General features: G+C 48.5%; 1 protein-coding gene across 2 annotated transcripts in view; it reads left to right on the top strand.

The window, feature by feature from the left end:
* Window positions 1–20,231, top strand: part of FAM135A (family with sequence similarity 135 member A) — a 1,101,526-nt gene that overhangs the window by 829,630 nt on the left and 251,665 nt on the right. For both annotated transcript variants that reach the window (XM_086926467.1, XM_086926468.1), the window contains one exon: window positions 16,436–16,533. In XM_086926467.1, the coding sequence (XP_086782593.1) occupies window positions 16,436–16,533 (98 nt within the window). The remainder of the gene's footprint in view (window positions 1–16,435; window positions 16,534–20,231) is intronic.

The following is a 20,231-nucleotide window of genomic DNA, read 5'->3' on the forward strand; positions in this document are numbered from 1 at the left end:
AAGCAAATGTTGTCAATATGGGCTTCGCATTGTCACAATTTTTCCCTCTTACTGTTCCTTACAGTAGCCCCACCCACGCATGTGGGTACCTTTGGGAACATTTGATAATAGAACATTTTAACATTTGCCTGAAGTTTCTGACTGAAAAGAGAAGAAACTGTGATTTTTCTTTTTTACTGATATTTTAATAGACCTATGCAGAGGATTCTGCGTGATAAAATGCATTTGGTTTTATGCAAGCCACTTCATCTGGATTCACGTGTGTCTCTAGTTTTCAGACACATCTGGGTTTGGTGGGTTCCCCTAGGTATGGGCATACGCTGAGCCCAAAGACTTCAGATATCCCAATGGAATCTGTCAATCAAAAGAATTCCCTAGTACCTAGTATTTGGGTCCCTACTCGGCAATGGAAAAAACACCCCTGAAAACACATGTTAGAAATTGGGTCTCTCGTTGGCAGAGGTATGCACCCTGTCCAAGCAGAGACCTCAATCCTAGTCAGGGTAAGTCGCAACACAACCTAAGTTATCCTGTTCTCACCCTCTTGTAGCTTGGCACAGAACATGCATGCTCAACTTAGAAGGCAATGTGTAAAGTATTTGTGCAATAACACATACAGTAACACAATGAAAACACCACAAAAAGACTCCATATCAGTTCAGAAAAATAAAGGCTATTTAACTGAGTAAAATAAGACCAAAGCGCCAAAACTCCAAAGTGTAGAAGTTGAGATATTGAATTTGAAAGAAATAAATACAGTAAAGTGCTACGATGCAAGTAGCACCAAAAGGGTTACTTCAGGTCGCGGTAGACTTTCATTTGGAGATGCTCTCAAAGTTTCCTTCGCCATTGGTCTAGTAGGAGAATATTAACCAAGTCGTCTATTAGGTGAATTCTCTGGGCTCGCTGGGTCTTCATGGCCGGATGCAGAACCTTGGTGAAGCACCAAGAGGCTGACGAAAGGCGGAAGGGAAGAGATGTGAATTCGTAAGTTTGGTTCTTCACACAAACTGTAGAAATCTGCAGTTTGGTGGAAAAATGGAGCCTGACAAGAGGAAGTCCTTTCTGAGACTATCTGTGCTCCGATTTACCAATGAGTTGTTTGATTGGTAATTTAGTTTATGATTGTTGAATATAGTTGCTGTGAAATAAAAGAGAAAAGGGAAAGCATAATCCTCGCTTCCGGTCATGACATAGAATGTATTCCTGCACAGGGGAAACTAGAAGGAAATACCATGCAATGGAACAATGCTTAAGATGTGACAGACCTCAGGTTCATTGCAATCTGCCTGCAAGACAATTAGGATGAGGGAGGTCGAGCACCCAGCAGCAGATACTTTACGATCTGTAGATGTTACAAATATGTGGTTGTGGTTTTGTTTCCATACAATAAAGGAGTTATATATGTGACCAAATACAGGTACCCTAAGCTAGCTTTGTATTTGCTATCCTAAGTTCTGAAATGCAGTACACCCAGTTTATTGCATATGGCCACATGCACAAGACCCATACATATCTAGTACCCTTTGCTCAGGAGACCCAGAGGAATGAAGGTTTTGACACCGTCTGGATGTTATATCTGTGACCAAAACAGGTACACTGAACTGGCATTGCATTTTCACTCTTTTTCAAACTTTTCAGTAGGCTTTACACCCCATTTATCACCTGAGAACACCATGAACTAATAGAAAATTCAGACATTTCTTGTACCCCCATGCTCAAGGGACCCAGAGGAACAAAATGTGTGTCAAGCCTTGGTAGGGATATATTCCTGCACAAGGGAGTCATAAGGGGATTGCCATGTTTTGAGAAACAATTTGTAAAAATATGACAAACCTCACGCAAGCCTGGCAATGATAAGAAGGTCTGGCGTACACCAATATATTGCTTAGGTTGTACAGAATTAGAAAATATTTTATTTGTATCCTCCTTTATGCACCCCTACATGCGCCAAGTTGCTGCATTGACTCTGGCACATGCCTGGCCTTAATTTGGCGCCCGCGGCGGCCCGTGCACCTGCCCTGGATCAGCGCACTTGAAGCTTCCCCTTCACAGACGCAATTGGTGTGGATATTATCCAAAACAGCAGGGATCGGAGGGGGGGCATCAGCCGCCCTCTTGTTCACCTTTGCGGACTCTGCCAACTTGGTGTGGCACAGTACAGCCTGTATTGGATGGGAGCCTACAACGGTCCTGGTCACCGCGGATTCCACTTGGTGGAGAATACTGGGTGCAAGCGAAAGGAGCGCCGTTACCCTTAGCAGTGACCGCCGAGAGTTTGCCCGGTGACTCAGCGGAAGTGGTCCAATTAGATTGGGTGCATGCGGCTTGCGGGTCACTTGTGTGCCCAGCTCCTGGCCGCTTGCGCTTTTCCCCTTCTCCGCTCGATCGTCACCACCTCTACCATCGAATCGCACCTGTGGAGAGGCCGAGCTGTGGGTGGACGAGTCGATGCTGGAACGGTTGAAGCGAGCCTCCGTTGTTTACTTTTGGCATTACCAAAAGGCCCTACAAACTCTCCTGGGCTGCATGATCACCATGGAGGAGCGCGTTGATAATTTGGAAGGGGGCTCAAGGCGCTGCAACATATGCGTACTGGGGCTTCCGGACGGTATCGAAGGCACTAACCCAGTGGAGTATATGGACAACAAACGATTGGTAACCCAGGTTAAAAGGGGCGCTCTGCAAATAAGGGTATAGTGCAAATTTCCAAAATATCTTGTTGGTGCTTCTAAGGAAAGGTGTGGTCACCAACACCCATCACAACCTACCCAGTAGGTCTACAAACAAATTAGTTTCCCTGAGCACTCAAAATGTACAAATCCAATATCCAAATTAAAGTTCCGCTGAATTAATCTGATGCAGTCACAGGTTGGTAATCCAAATTAAATCATCAACGAAAGTCCTTCAAATCACGGATAATATTTTATTTTCCTCTTTTCTGGATTCAAGCTCTCCAAATTCCCATATACAGAAGTCATTGGATTAATCAGCCAACACGTGTTTCGTCATGTTAATTATTTACACATCGACTTCATCAGGGCGTAATCCACATGTATCGATAAATTCACTTTTGAAATATTCATTCACTTTGTATTTCCAAATATAAAATCAAATGACCCCCACTCTCTAAGTATAATCTGGACAGGAGTCCTCACATGTTATCCAACGTAATCGAATCACCACACTCTCGATCTATATCTAGATTCGTGTTCGTCTATCCACGAACGCGCTCCCTGGTCGGCGTTCTGCAGAACGCCGACCAGGGAGCGTTACGATGGATTACGTTGGATAGTATATGGACACTTGGACGAATTCCTTCACTCCGAGCAAATCGCACTGCATTTTCCTCCATTGAAAGAGCCCATTGGGTCCCAGCACGCAGGCCCCCGCCCGGTGCCCCGCCCCGGGCAATGCTTGCAAAATTGCTACACTTTCGGGACCGCGACGCAGTACTTAGGGCAGCCCGCCAGTCTGGCCCCATCCGTGTCGAGAACAAGCAGATCATGTTATTCCCAGATTGCTCCCGGGCTGTACAACGGCAAACATCATCTTTCCCTGATATTCCAGGCACGGCTCAAAATTATCCACGATGGCTCCATCATCTTCACGGACACTGAGGAGGCCCATGATTGGGCGGATCAGCATTGCACGCAGCATCCTAGCGGGGAGGCCACACACGCTCGGAGATTAAGGGCGCCACGTTCCCAGAGACGATGCTTGCAATGGCGACCCAACAAGAGGGACACTGCAGCACTAGCCCACTCTCTGGAATCACCCGACCTGGAACAAATCACACAGGAACGACAAAGAAGGCCCTACAAGCAGAGCTTCAGCCTTCTTCCCCCGCAGAGGATGTGGACCCGGGCTCCACACCTTTTTTTCATCAGATGGAAATGATGACAGCGAGAAGACGCACTACAGGGTGGATTTGATTACTCCACCCCTGGTCATCCCTCAGACCGCCAACACCATGATCTGACCTGGACACTAGCAGACTATAGGGGCAAGGCCTCCTCGCCAGCAGAACTATGGTACCCCTCATGGTAGGAGTTTACATGCACTGCCAACATAGCACCTGCACGGATAACTCACAGGCCAGCTAGCGCTCAATGATCATACAAATTCCCTTATAGAGAACCACCTCATAGACATGTAATGCCACCCCCATCTAATTTTTTCAAGCTCTCTTCTTATATGAGAGTCAGTTTGGACCTATCGCTTCCAGCGGTAGGTCCTCAGTATCGGGGCTGTTCCCCTACCCCAGTTATTCCCCCATGTTGTTACATCACCCTACACTGTGTCACTAACTCTATACCCACAAGGGGCCGCGTCAATACTTAGCTGGCGTCAGCGCTTGGGGAGGGTTTGGTGGGCCAAGACTCGGGGCTGGACGCCTCGGTCCCTTTCCTTCCCCCAAACCCATCTATTTCCCAATGGCACCATTACTATCCTCACACTTAATGTGCGAGGTATGCACACTGCATGCAAGCAAAGCTCAATATATATGCCTACAAAAAGCGTCAGAAGGCGCAGATCGCACTCTTACAGGAGACCCATCTGATCACGGGGGAACTGGCGAAATCACACAAGCGCTGCCGCAGTGTCCTCTGCGATACCACATACTCAGCCTACGCACTGGGGACTCTTATTTGGGTCCGCCCAGGCGTCCCATTCCAGGAGCAGTCTAGAACAATCGACCCCCATGGGCGCTACGCCCTGCTACAGGGGCTCCTAGGTGGTCAGCCAGTAGTCTTGGGGAGCATTTAAGCGCCTAACGAGGACCAGAGTAAATTCTGGCACGCGCTTTCACTACCGCTCTGCTCATACACCCAAGCGCCTTGGATCCTGGGAGGGGATTACAACTGGAAAGGTCTTACCCCCCATCCAACTTCCCCAATCATAGTGCAAGCCAAACGCTTTACAGCATGGGCAGCCCACTGGTCACTGACGGATGACTGGCGCTCTAAGTACCCCACCGCATGGCTCGATTTGTTTCACTCCATACTACACGATCTTAAAGTCAGGCTCGACAGCTCCATACTACACGATCTTAAAGTCAGGCTCGACAGCTCCTTGTGCTCCATCCCATCCTCCCTACCATTCTAGAGGCCGATTATCTGGGTAGGTTCCTGTCCGATCATAACGCCCACGCCATCACTCTTGTGTGGCGCGCCCCCTTCCTCCTCCCCCCAACCTCCCCCCCGGTACCCACTTGGCTTTTGACCATGGACTGCCTGGAGGACCTCATCTTCCGACAGACACAAGTAGAACACATACTATTTTCGGGAGAACACGCACACAGCCTCCACTCGAGCCGGGGAATGGAACGTGTTTAATGTAGTCATTAGGGGAACCTGCATCCAACACATCACAGGGGTACGCCACGTCCTACATCGCCGCATCCGGGAAACAAAACATGCGTAGGCAACACTCACGCGCGGCTGACAAAAATACAGCCACACCCGCCGAAGTGGCGGAAGCCAAAACCGCATATGCAGAGGCACTAGCTGATCTCCACCGCTATAATTTTAGGGCATACGCAGCACTGATACACAAGGAAGGTGATAGAGCCGGCGCTTTGCTGGCATGGTTGGTAAAGCAAGACACGACCCTCCCACCGATCACAGTGGTCCACGCCGAGGGAGACCCCCTAATACACTCACAGGCCTCCAGCCTAGATGCATTCCGACAGCACTACCCAAGATTATACGCAGCCCCGGCCCCAGTGGATGAGGAGCAACTCGCCGGATTCCTTTCCAAATACCCTTTGACCCGCATAGCGCATAGTGACAGAACCGACCTGGATGAGCCTATATCCGCAGCTGAGGTCAAACAGGCGCTCTAATGTTGGCTACCTGTAAAGCCCCTGGGCCGGATGACCTCCCGCTGGAATGTTACCGCATGTTTGCAACTCAGTTGGTCCCATGATTGGTAACGCAGTTTCAAGTAGCACTGGACAAAGGGCAGCTGCCACAATCCATGTGTGAATCGGTTAAAGTCTTCGTCCTCAAACTGGACAAAGACCTGCAGCAAATGGGCTCATATCGACCCATCGCCCTCTTACCGACTGATTACAAAATGTATGGGAAGATACTAGCAGACAGATACGCCACAGCCCTCCCGAAACTGATCCGCGTCTCTTTCACGTTCAGGACCATATCCGGGACCACTTTCCCCGTGCGGGGGTCCTGGACCTGGAAAAGTCCTTTGATACTCTATAATTGCCCTACCTCTTCCAAATTCTGCATTGGATTAGAGTGGGACTTCGCCTACACAAAGCTCATTCACTCCACACCGACCTCTAGGGTGAGACTCGGGCCCCTTATATCTCCGTCATTCTTAATATTCTGGGGCACACACCAGGGCTGCCCCTCTCTCCATTGCTCTTCGTCATGGCGATGGAGTCCGTCTTCACAAGGAGAGCGGGCACTGGGGTATTCCCATCGCAGACACCACTCATGCAGTATCGTTATATGCAGATGACGTATTCATATATCTCCGAGATGGTACATCTGATCTCACCCCCATTCTTAATGTGCTACAGGAATTTGAGGCAGTGGCGGGTCTCGAAGTGAACTGGTCTAAATCGGTATATCCTCTCGTTAGCGCTCTTCCTCCCTGTCCGTTATGGCTAGGAGGCATCGAAGTCTCCTGAAGTCCCCAAGCAGTGCGGTACCTGGGCGTTAGCTTATATCACACACCGCAAGACCTTTATGAAGGGAACTATCGCAGGGTAATGGCTGGTATCAGGTCTTCCGTACACTTTTGGAAGGATCTTCCCCTTGCAGTCATTGGCAAAATCGCAGTGGCCAAAATGATACCTGTTCCGCGATTGCTCTACTATTTTGCTAACCTTCCGGTGATCCCTCCGCGTTCCTTCTTCCGCAAGCTGGAAGCCCTCCTCGGTACTCTTATATGGAGCTCTGGCCGTAGGAGAATCACCCTTGCTAAGATCCAGCTGCCCATGACTCAGGGGGGACTGGGCACTCCCTCCTTTGAGGCCTATTTCCTTGCAGCCCTGCTTCAGTGGGTTTCGAGATGGACAGCGTGCCGCGCACTGGGGAAACAGTCCCAGCAACTGGGCCCACTCCCACCCCAACCGTACTTTGCATGCTGCTCTCTGTGGCAGAGCCACTACGTGACCGTCCCCTTTAGATGACGGTGGCACGAGCCTGTCTGACATGCATACACCAACTGGACCATGAAGCACCCATGTACTCCCCCGTCCTGCCGCTGGTGGGGTTCCCAAGAGGCCGGGCACATTACACTGAGCGGGTGCTCCGCGACTGGACAACACACTGGGACACGGAGGTAGGGACTCTACATGTGAATGGACAATTGCAGAAATTCGTGGAGTTGGCGGCGGATATGGCGATTCCTAGGTGGTAATTTCTTTTACATCAACAACTGCTGGAAGACTGCTGTAGAATGTAATATGGCACCAAATAGATACCAACCCCCCCACACACCTGGCAATACACACATTAATACTGATGGGCTCGGGGCATCGTCTTGTCACTTGGATATACAAAGCGGTGCGGGCTCAAAAAAAACAATGACCCCCTCGCCCCTTCGGGAGAAAAGGGAAGCTGAGTTTCAAAGGACACTGCATGACCGGGAATAGGGCCATGCATTATAGTTCCCCAAAAAAGTGTCCCGGAACTATCGATTTAAAAGCATACAACTATACTACATCGCGCCTATTTGACGCCCGAGAAGTTCCAATAGTATTACCCAGACACACCCTTTACATGCCCTATACTTATAGCCCAATGCCTGCCGCATCTTTTCTCCACATGTTATGAGATTGTCCAGTGCTTTGCGCCTACTGGACCGGAGTCTACGCCGCACTTCTCACAGTCACGCGACTTACTGACATACTCACCTGGGAGGCCGGCTCACTCGTCATACACAGGAGCTGCAAGTCTCTGAATGTAGAGACACGTTTCGTGTCTTGGGCGCTGCTTTTAGCTAAACGGTGCATAGCAATGCACTGGAGGGCACCGGGGGGACCTCCGCTAGCGGCCTGGCGGAGGTCGGTCAACAAATGGGGTTCCGCAGAAGAGGAGGTGCTTCATTCTGAAGAGCTTAAGGGTATCAGTAAACACCCCATATCCATTTTCTGGGCTATCCAGTAACACTCCTTTAAACAGGAAGCGGCGGAAGAGCTGTCGTCTCAAATTGCCCGCTCCCCCACAGCGCATGCACACACCAAGGTTATCCACTGCAGTTCCTCCACAGAATAGACACCTAATGGGCCAGGGATAGTGGACCAGGGAATACGGCCCATGCGTTGCCTCCAGTCTGACGCCTTTGCCCCTCCACCCCCTTCTCAGCGACGTGCAATGAGAAGCTCAGTCAAGATTTATTAACCCTCTGGCCCCTACTATGCGAAGTCACTATAGACACAGTGTACCTCTGTTCATCCCCCAGTTTGAGAGTTCAGATCGTTTTCTCAGTATACCAACACGTCACCTACAGGGCTAGCATTGAGAGCTCATGCCCGATCTTCAGTACAGGCCACAGACCACCTCTCATGGACCCACGCTCTATACCCAGAAGCCTCCTCACATCAGCGATACTACCCAATGAAATGATGAATGGGTTACACACTGTGAAATGGCTATGAATAACACCACGCTGTAAATTTAGCATGATGTATATTTCTGAAATAATTGATGCATATGTACTATATTATACTTTGAAACGCTAATAAAAACGATTTTACAAAAAAAAGATTATGACAATATAAATATTGTAAGAGTAAACGTAGTTGACAATAAAATGTGACGATGTAAATCTCTGACAATAGAATTGGGACGTTGTGAATGGACTGACCAACATTGAAAGATAGATAGAAAACCTTTTGTATTCTCAATTTATCATCGCCGAATTTTCATGCTTAGTAGAGTCTGCTGAATAAATTCATTTATTTTGGGAATTTCTTTTCCTTCAATTTTCTTCTTGCATGCCATGTCATCTCTTGAAATCTTAGGCTTAAGCAAAATACGAATAGGTGAGCCAAGGATACCTTGGATAGAAAACTCAAGGTGATTTGAAGGATTGATTATAGTACACTAAGGGGCACACTGAGAAAAGAGTTTGAAATATCCAGCTTCTGGTTTGTTGAGGAAACGCCTCCATCCCACTGGTGAACAAAATACATTTAAACTTTGTCACCAATAGGGAAGGGAACAGTATGGGATGCCAAATAGCATGGCTGTAGTTTTTATAGCCATCTACAGTTACTACCCTCCTCTAAGTTGGGCCCTGAGCCATTATTCTCTCTTATACATTATTCAGGCCATTGACTTCTTCATAGGGCTAAAGTAGGCGCATGCGGTGAGAAAAAAAAAGCTATTGATATTTTCGGTTCTGTTGGTTAAATCTTCCTTAAGATTCCTCACCGGCGTCAGGAAATGGCTCTGTGTCTCTAAATGGTCCTGGTTATGTGATTGTTTCCTTCGGTAAGAAGAGGATTTCTCTTTCCTATTGGACATTTTGTGGTTTTCAGTGGGAAAACCTCTTGGGGCATAGTTTCCTACCATATGACCTACCTGTAGGCGTTGGGATGTACTTGGGCATGTTCTTGAGAGACATGGCCAAAAATAACTTGCCCAACTACTCTCTGATGGCTTTCGTATGCATCAGGGAACCTGAATCACATTCTGTGGAGTCATGCATGGTCAGAGCCAAGACACCACATGCAGATGTGTATATCTGATCGAGATATCCGGTTGTGGCATTTAACAATGGGGTTGAACCCTAAAACCTTCAGGGGAAACATTTGACCTAGAGCGGAGGTATTTTTATCAGTGAAGCACCACAAGAGCTCTAAATTGCAGCAAATGAGGTGCAGAAAAACAGTAACTGGTGCAGTGCACAGGTTGGTCCATGTTGTTACCAGTGTTCTCTTTTCCTGAAACTTCATGAAAAAGTCTGGAGAGCTTTTGATGGGGAAGAGTTGTCTGGACCGATCTTAGATATTCTTTTTTTGTTGTTTTTGAAAACCTTTATTTATCAAATGCACAGTACACAGCGTCTGCCTACAACCCAATCGGGCCGGCCGCTATGACAATAAAGCGAATTATCAACCACATTGCGCTGCGGAAAAGGCCATAAGTCGAGTCATTATGGTGTAGTGGCATAAAACATCATATAAAGGATATCAAAGGTTCAATTTTGTAATTTTGTCGAAAGTCAAACAAACCACAGAAACACTCACATGGTAAAAAACAATGTCTAGTTCGTAGGAGGGGAGGAAAAGGGGGAAATCAATATATAAGAATGAGACCAGTTCTTCAAGGGGCAGGGAGACAGTGAAAGGGAATGTTAAAAAGGAATGGATGCTAATCTAAGGGAACGTCAATTACGGGGATGAGGGAATGGTCTCAGTGTAATCAAGTGGTGGGGTGCAGATGTCTCCACGGTATTCGTTCCATTGTGCCCAGATTCTACCCCATTTCTTAGGACGACCTCGAGCCTCATAAACTGTCTTTTCCCGAAACATGCACCAATCCATGTTATCTTTCCAGGCACTTATTCCAGGTGGTCTGTGGGAGCCCCAGAGTTGCGCTATGTCCCTCTTGGCAATCATGTTGCCCAGGGTAATCCAGAAGGTCTGAGCTGCCGTACAATCCGTAGGCTCCCACACATTAAGCAGGCAGCGCCTCGCCTCAGGGAGAAGGGGGACCCCAGTGACTCGCCCCATCACGCACCCTAGACCAAAAAGCGGAAATAACCGGACATTCCCACAGGATATGAAGAAAGGTGCCGTTCATACCACAGCCACGCCTACACAATCCATCAGTTGAGAGCCCCATCCGTACCAGACGCATACCAGTCATGTAGACTCGGTGGAGGATCTTCAATTGCACAAAGCGAAGCCGAGCCGGAATAGCCACCTCCCTGGGGGAGGAAATCGCCATTTGCCAGTCTTCGTCATCCAATTCGAGGCCATCCGCTACCCAGGAGGCCCGAAGTTTCACCAGAAGGTCAGCCCTGGTGTTGATGAGCTTTTTGTAAATTAAAGAAATCGTACTGTCCGGGACATGGCCGTCTAGAATACGGTCTTCCAGTGGGGACGACTGGGGGATTTCCGTCCCAGGGGGAAAGGCAGAGAGCAGGGCGTGCCGCACCTGAAGGTAACGAAAATACTCCTTGTCATCCAGTCGATACTCTACCTTCAGGGCCTCAAAGGATTTTACTGTGCCTCTGGCCCAAAGATCCTCCACCTTGCTAATACCAATCATATCCCATCTGTCAAACCCTTTCGTCCGCCACAGGCTACCCAGCCGTTCAGAATCATACAATGGGGTCATGCGCGTCAATCTATCGCTCCAACCAGTAGCCACATTCGCATCCTTCCAGGCACGCACAGCGCATTTCGTAGGTCCAGTCAGGAGCCGGAGTGGTGCCTTCGAATATAAGACTATTGAAGTTGCCGCCCGGCAACAGGAGTTTGTCCATAGCGAAAGCGGGAGCGGGCCCTGGAGAATACGTCACGTGGTTAATCGCACTTAATTGCGAGGCCCAATAATAACGTCTGATGTCAGGCAGAGCAATACAGCCATCGTACCATGGGAGCGTGAGTTTTGATAGGGAGATACGGGCTCGTCCGTCCCAAATTAACTGCCTCTGAAGGCCTTCAACCTCACGAAAATAACAGGAAGGGACAGGATCGAAAAGATTCTGTAAGGCATATAAAAACCTGGGGAGGGACATCATTTTAAAAAGTGCCGCTCGTCCCAGTGGAGATAAGGGCAAATCACGCCACCTTCGTACATCCTGCTTGAGGCGACGAAGAGGAGCATAGAGATTACAGTCATAGCGCACTGAGGAGTCCATAGAAATGAAAATTCCCAAATATTTAAAGCCATCCTCTGCCACTTGAATCGGGAATCTACGAGGCTGCGGAGGCAGCACCCCCGCTATAACATAGACACACGATTTGGTCCAGTTAATAACAAGCCCGGAATTCTTCCCGAAGGAGGTGAGAACATCGAAGAGCACGTTGAGAGACTTCTGAGGTGAGGTGAAATAAAGAAGAATATCGTCAGCATATAGCGAGACGCGATCCTCCAGATCCGGTGTCCACTGGATCCCCTTAATCGAGGGCTCCCAGCGAAGCCACGCTGCAAGGGGTTCCAATGCCAATGCGAAGAGAAGTGGAGAGAGCGGGCACCCCTGACGGGTGCCACGTCCCAATGGAAATGATTGAGAAACTCTGCTGTTTACTTCAACTTGGGCTAACGGTTGTTCATATAGGAGCCGCACCCATGCAATAAAGCTAGGACCAAAACCAAACTTGGAAAGAGCCGCCCACAAATATGGCCACTCAATGGTGTCAAAGGCCATCGTGGCGTCCAGGGAGGCCACAACTGCAGGTTCAGTGAGAGTCTCAGCTCTCGCGAGAACGCTGCGAAGTCTACGAAGATTGAGAGCTGTATTTCGATGCGGAATAAAACCGGACTGATCCGGATGGATCAAGTCGCAGATCACTGACAATAGACGATTAGCCAGGACTTTGGCCAGAATCTTAGGCTCGGCGTTGAGCAACGAAATGGGGCGATAAGAGGTGCATCGGTCACGAGGCTTGCCATCCTTGTAGATGACCAATATGGTAGCCAAACGCTGTTCGGAAGGAAGCAGGCCCGCCTCGAACGCATCAACAAACATAGTGCGCAAATGGGCAGCCATTTTGTCCGGTCGCAGTTTGTAGAGCTCGATAGGCAAACCGTTGGGCCCCATTGCTTTGCCTGATCGCAAGGACCTAATGGCAATGGCGATCTCGTCCACCGTGATAGGTGCCTCCAGAGTTAATCTATCCTCCTCCGACACGCAAGGCAGTGCAATGTCGCACAAAAGCAAACAGGAGTCAGCCTCATCCCGGTCACTCACAGATCTGTATACCGTTCGGAAATGGTCCACAAAACATTCAACGATCTCCCCCGGATCAGTCACACACTCACCAGTCTCACGGGTTATTACGGGCACCACACGGTTCAGTCTCTCAGCCTTGTCCAACCACGCCAGGAGCTTACTAGCCTTATCACCCACATCGTAAAGACGGCCTAGCTGATTCATATGCATCACCTTAGCAGCGTCAGTTACCAAGGCTCTATAATCTGCCTGTTTCAGCTCTAAGGAGTGTAAAAGTGCAGATGTATCGTCTCCACCCAACTCACTTTCTAGCGTAGTTATTTCCGTCTCAAGAGCTGACACAGCTTCCCTCCTTGCCTTCCTATCAGCCGCAATAAGGGACAGCGCGGAACCCCGTTTAACGGTTTTGAAAGCCTCCCACAGAGTCGTAGGGGAAGCGACCGATCCCACATTCTCATCAAAATAACAATCGATCGCCTTAACCAAGTTCGAGCGAAGCTGGGTATTCCTAACGTGCCAGGGATGGATAGGAGGGACCCTACTTCCAGAAAAGCCTCCCACCGAAACCTCGAGTAACATAGGGGAATGGTCAGAAATACCCCTAGGGAGATGCCGGACCCCACGCACCAAGGAGGAGTTAGCAGTTAGCATCAAAAAGTAATCAATCCTCGAGAGGCTGCCATGAGCACCAGAGTGAAATGTGTACTGAGTTTGTGTGGGGTGCAACATCCGCCAAACATCCACCAACCCGAAGGTCTCAATCAGTTCAGTCAGCCACATCTGGGACAACGGCAGAACTCTAGTGGGCAGCCGGTCACACTCGCCCGATATTACCGAATTGAAGTCCCCGCCCATAATCAGGAGACCATCCGGAAGCCCTAGAAGAGTCCTACCAAGGTCAGCATAAGTGGTAGCCTGCATTCCCGGGGGAATATAAACAGCAACAATTACAATCAGCCTCCCCTCCCATCTCCCCGAAACAGCAGCATATCGAACCCGATCATCGAGGGTGACGTCATCTATTTCAAGAGCCGAAGAGGATTTCACCATTATACCAACCCCCCAGGAACCGGATGTAAAGCCAGCGTGAGCCACAAGTCGGTAACTTCGGCGGTCAAGAGCTTTACAAGCATTTCCAATCAAGTGGGTCTCCTGGAGTAAAACAACATCAGGGGAATGGCGTCTGATAAATTGAAACACAATACCGCGTTTAATCCTATCTCCCAGACCATTGAGACAGCACTTTCATGTCACCCCCCCCCCCATTCCAGTAAGACTCCCAGACCACCCCCTCCCAGAACCTCAGAGCAAGGATACATGCAAGCGATAAAGTACCATGTGAGAAAAAAAACCTAGAACACAAAAAGCAACCAAGACCCCTCCCCCCACCCCCCAACCAAGAACCCGTTACAACACCCCCCACCCTGCTCCCCTGCTGACTCATAAGCCACCCCAAACTGCAGTGTGCCTGGCCCCCCTTCCGAAAATCTACACAAAGAACCCCTGAGGAGGAAGGGAGAGACTACCCCAACCCGCCCCACCCCTGGGCCTAAAAGTGGAGACAAATAAAAATACTCTGCGAATAGTTACGACCTAGAGTCGGACCTCAGGACCCAATGTAATTCCTGTGCTGATGCACCTCCGTCCGCGCCTCCGGGGCCCCCGCTCTCGGCGTCATCCTTTGGCAATGAGTCCAGCCAGTCACTAACACTGTCCGGTTGATCAAAAAAGAAAGCACGTTCTCTGTACTCGATACGTAGGTGAGCGGGGAACAGCATCGCATATTTAAGTCCCAAGTCTCTCAGGCGACTTTTCACTCCCAGGAATCCCGATCGTTGCCGCTGCACTTGAGGAGTAAAATCAGGGTAGATAGAAATGGAGCTGTTCTCAAATTTCAGCGGGCCGTGTCTGCGAGAGGCCTGAAGAATGGCGTCCCTGTCCCGAAAGTGGAATAGCCTAGCAATAATAGGCCTCGGGGGAGCCCCCGGCTTGACCTGTCCACCTGGGAAGCGGTACGCACGCTCAACCGCAAAGAATTTACTAAGGCCTGCGGGAGCAAGTTTGGCGACAATTAATTCCTCGACCAGTAAATCGATCGAAGCAGCACCACTGTCCTCCGGTACCCCAACCAGGCGGATGTTGTTCCGTCGGGCCCTGTTATCGTACTCCTCCATACGTCTGGCCAGCAGATCATGCGATGACCGCAGATTCCCGATCTCCGATTGTGCTTCCGCCATGTCAGTAACCAGACTGGTAGCTTTAAGGTCCAATGCTTGGACCCTCTCATTAGTTTTAGCCAAGTCGGCTCGAATAAGGGTAACATCGACCGCCACCGTGTCTATCTTGGACACGATGGCCTCATATTGTTAACCCATATCTGCCTTGAGTCCTGTAATGGCGGCCATGAGGTCTTGAAGGGACACCTCCGATTTAGCCATCAGGTCCGTCCTCGGGTCCTCAATACTGCAGCTAGCAGCGCTGGGGGAGCCTCTTGGCTGAGTATAACGATCTATCACGTTAGACTGAACTGATCCCCCACGATTGGTGACTTTCCTGCGCTTCTCCAGCTCGGATTTCGTCTCCATGTTGGAATCAGCGCCCCGTTGGGTCTTCCCGGTCACGATAAAATGGCAGCGACCCTCTGGACTCCAAAGCCGCACTTTTGCGAGAAATCACAGATCTCCGGCCCAGGGCTGTGGTCAGGACGTACAGCTGGTTAGACTACCGGAGCCAGGAATGCAGATTAGATCCTAGGTAGTCAGTTCGGTGATGGAATGGAAACCGAAAGTGAAAGTGACAACACCACCGGTTGAGCAGATGCCAGGCGACCGTTGTTGTTGAATTGCTGCTCGGCCATCCAGAGCAGCAGAGTCCCCGGTCCCGTCCGGGGCTATGCCAGAAAACTTAGGACGATGTAGAGATGGTTCCCGAAGTCCGATCTCGGCCCAGAAAAGTGCAGCAGCATCAGTACGAGTAGTACTTCAAAAGCCCATCAAAGTAACCAGGATATCAGAAGGATAGAACAATAAGGGCGGCGCGGGTCTCGGGAGCTCTCTGCTCACGCGACCATCTTGGATGCCCGCGTAGCTCCTCCCTGATCTTAGATATTCTTAAAGTGAGGAACATGCAGGAAGATTATAAAATTATGTATCCACCAGAAATGTTGTTTCAAAGGTAAGTAGCTTTTTCTTCAAGCACTGTTTATAAAGACTTGTTCATATATAATTGATAGAAAATGTTTCTGGGAATGCAGGAGTATCAGTGTAGTGTATTGTATTGTGCATACATTTCTACTCTAAACAATACTTCGATTATCCAGATTCAGATGTTGTAATTGCTATTTATAACAGCACATTTAACTCAGGAATTGAGTAGATCAGCATCAGTATGAAGACTAAGGCATATTTAAAAAAAATGTAAGCATATTAGACAAAATTGTGTTTCAGTGCACTTAATTACCTCAAAATAGAAAACTGAGGCTATTTTTAATAGACCCATCCATAATATGTTAAAATACCGATTATGACTATCCTTTATTTGCTTTCTGCAGAATGATACATTTGCTGATTTTGATTCCATGACTGATCGTCTCCTAGATGAAATAATACAGTACATTCAGATCTACAACCTAACAATTGCAAAAATCAGGTAATATATGAAACGTACATACACCGTATCTATAAAGAAAATTATGTTTTAAAAATATATACATCATAGTGGGTACAATTTTTGTGTTATTGGATTTTTTCCTACCTCTGGACACCGAGTATATGAGCAAAGTTAATAGTGAATTGTGAACATATCTGCTTTTTCTGGTTCTCCACAGAACCATACACTTCCTTCTCAATATTCTGATGGGAAAGCATATTTAATAAAATATTGCAAAATAAATGCTCGTTAGCAAAATCTCCAGATCTTCCAGTGCAATGGTCTAGTTTCTTCAGCTAACACAGAGTTCTTCTGAGTGTACCTTTCAAAGATGAAGATTACAGAGGAATAGTATCCTAAAATGAGGAAATGCTTCTTACCTGCTATCCCTCCGTTCGAATAAACAAACCTAGGCCCTTGTGGTCTAGGGCGTCCTCCACCAATGTTGACATTGCGGTTCCTATCAAAAGGTTTGGAATGTTTGACCAACTAAAAACTTTGCTTGAAACAAATTACTTGTTTCATTCCTGGCTGGCAAGATTCTGACCTATTATGGGCACCCAGTCACTTCAAATAGCAGCCTTCAATGACCTGATTGTCAAAGGTGGTGTCAATCATCTGTTCCATATAACCCTATAAATAGCATTCAATAATTTCAAATAATTTTGGACAAACCCTGAGACATTAAAATGTATATGCCAATTCTTTCCTGAATGGAATTCTTCCCTAATTGTCTCAAAATGGAGGTCACAATGCTGTTATGTTTAAAGCTCACAATAGTGGTATATGGGGTACCATGTGAATCAACTCTGCCCCCATACTTCTTTAATTCATATTATCGCAGCTTCGTAGTGTTCTGCAAGGAGCCCTTCTACACCCTGGCTCAGGTTACAGACTTTCATGAACTTCATAGTAGGCATGCTCTCTTGTACCCTCAAATTAAAATATTTCCCTCTTCAAGAAGAAGCTGAAGGTGCAGGGGGCACACTCCCTTGCCCTTATAGGCCATGCTAACTTGATCAGCTTCTTGACTTTTTCGGCCATTCTTACTTCCCTTATATACTGAGACATTCAGAGATGGATGAGCTTCCATCACTGCCAAAGTCACTCTTATTTTGGACCAAATTCTCTTCAATTGCAATTTTTTTAACTAGTGGTTACCCATTGTAAAGACTTGGAAGAGCCAGCTCGGGGATGGCATTGGACATCAGAATAGAGTTTGAGGTGAGCCTGGCAACTGGTGGAAGGTGATCACTGGTGCAGTGCCTAAGCTAGTATATACAGTGAGAGGAGCCCAACCAACAGGAGGCCCATCATTGTATCCTGCTCAGGATGCAGAATGTGCATGTCTAGTCTGTACACAATCTGACTTAACAACCATGCTTGAACATCCTCTTCGCTAGTCGCATTGAGAATTGAAGAATCTGATGGATACTTCTAGCTACAGATTCCTTACCTAACAATTATCCCCAGAATCAGGAAATTGTTTCGTGAGTAGTACCCCTGCGCGCTGGTAGGTGGTGGTGTTCGTCTCCGTGTGATATCATCAGCATTGTCCACACCGAAAGTGACATTTAGAAAGCCTATATAGGCGCCACCCTAGCACGCTGACTTCAGTTCTTTTCTTTCGCTGCCAGTGCAGATCCTGAGTCTCCAGTAATTTCATGGACCTTTCTTTGACCTTCTGTCAAACATTTTTTGAGACATTGTCTCTTGGTGCTGCAGGTATGTCCTACACCTCGTCTGCCTCTGGTGCCTTGAGCGCAACCATGACGCCGAGCCCTGCTTTGACTGTCGCGCCATGCCTCCTAAGGCCTTCAAGGAGTGCTCTCTTAAGCTCCTTGCCACTCGACATGTGGCGCCGCAAAGGTCTCAATCCCGGTCAAGAAGAATGTCTCTGGATCGGTTTCAGGACTACTCCAAACGCTTGTCGTAGCACTCAGAGTCGTCGGGTGTTCAGGTAAGTCCCACAAACATAAAAAAACAAGAACTCTTAAGAGGTCTTCGACTTCACCCCTTCCCTTGATGTCATCCGACATGATGAGAGAGCATCGGCATTCAAGGCTTGGCTCTGCAGTTGAGCCTGTTCCGTCTCCAGGCCTTTCTGAGTTTCTGGAAGCAGAAGCGACCCCACCCAACTCTGAGTTTTAATAGGCTGTGCACCTCATATTTGGGCTGCCTGTCCCTCTGGAGCACCCCTACTGGTCTTCCATCAGCTGGTTCGTTCCCAGCGCCATTTGGGCCCCTTGGATCCAGACTGGTGCATTTTGAGCAACCTCTACCTTCCCCAGCGCCAGCCCCACTGCTGATGTCCCTTGCGTTGCCCCTACTCTCCCAGGCGAAATCCCCAAGTCCCTGAGTTCGGAATAGTGGGGTTGGTTATTCCCGATTCTATACTAGAGGTGATTCCTAAATCATAAATGTGGCGCTAGTCCCCACGCAACAAAGTCTATGTCTCACCTTAACAGCCTGGAACAGTCTTACTTGACCAGAGGGCAGCTGGCAATCATGGGAGGTGGTCCTTTGTTAACTCATCTCTCCCGACCCTGAGGGCCCGCGACCTGGTCATATGGGGGTCTCTAACTTTTGGCACACACACAGACAATGGCCCGAGCTTCATTGTGGGCCCCCCTACTGGTCACATGTGGGATGCCGACTTTGGCGAACACACAGGTGACGGCCCGTACTTCACAGTAGCCCCCTTCCTGATGACATGGGGGGGGTTGTCGACTTTACCAAGACTGGGCAGGCAGACTGCACTCCTACAGCAGGCCCAGCCGCTCACACTTTGCTCACTAAAATCCATTGCTGGGATCCCTGCTAGGCTTTGCTCCCTATAGCTGCTTTCCTCCTCCTCCTCCTACTGACCGGGTTTACTGGTTTTGGCCGGCAGGCAAAAAGCTGATGCTCCAGGCTTAGGGAAAGTGATCTTGATTTGCTTTGTGATAGCCCCTCACCCAGCAGGGAGAGTAGCAGACATTGGTCCCTAGTTTTGGTTCTAGCGCCTAGGAGTCTTGGGATCTTCTTTCTCCTGATGAATAGTGCTGTTGAACAACTTGTGGGTCTCATGCTCACACCTTTATAGTCCAACTCCAGATACAAATGTGATTTAATGTCTTATCTTTTGAAAGTCGGGTTGTGGGTGTCCACATTGTGAAATGTTCTTTCCTTTGCACTGCACTTAGTCAAAGGGACAGTCTGCCAAAGCAGGGGCTGCTCCAGTACTGACTGACCCACAACACAGACCAAGGGAGTAACTTGGGATCACACTTTGCTGCCCGCCTGTACTGAAATATGCCTTGTAAAGGTTCAAAGACGTAATCCTTCCTCTCTATTAGGATTCTCTGGTCCACAGTGGCAACCTTATCAGACCCACCATCTCCCTGACAATGAGTCCAGGCCTTACTAACTGGTAACTTTTCTTGAATCAAAGAGACTTTTGATGTGCCTGGAGCATGGTCGGCTCAATTTCTGTCAGTGTGTGCTTCCTCCCCAGCCCTCAGGAATGTTGGCAAAACACATCTCCTGTCTTAGTATTGCAGTCCTCCTCTCGTAGCTTCTCCGGGCCCTGTGTTTCCAAAATAAAACCCACATGCCTCTATGCTATGTACCATCATGGACCTGAGAAATGATGACACAATAGTGGTCAAACCGCTGATAAGGGGGGAGCACTAGTGGTGTGGGCGAAAGATAAATAT

The sequence above is a fragment of the Lissotriton vulgaris genome, chromosome 6 (genome assembly GCF_964263255.1).
Source record: "Lissotriton vulgaris chromosome 6, aLisVul1.2, whole genome shotgun sequence".
In the NCBI taxonomy this organism is placed as follows: domain Eukaryota; kingdom Metazoa; phylum Chordata; class Amphibia; order Caudata; family Salamandridae; genus Lissotriton; species Lissotriton vulgaris.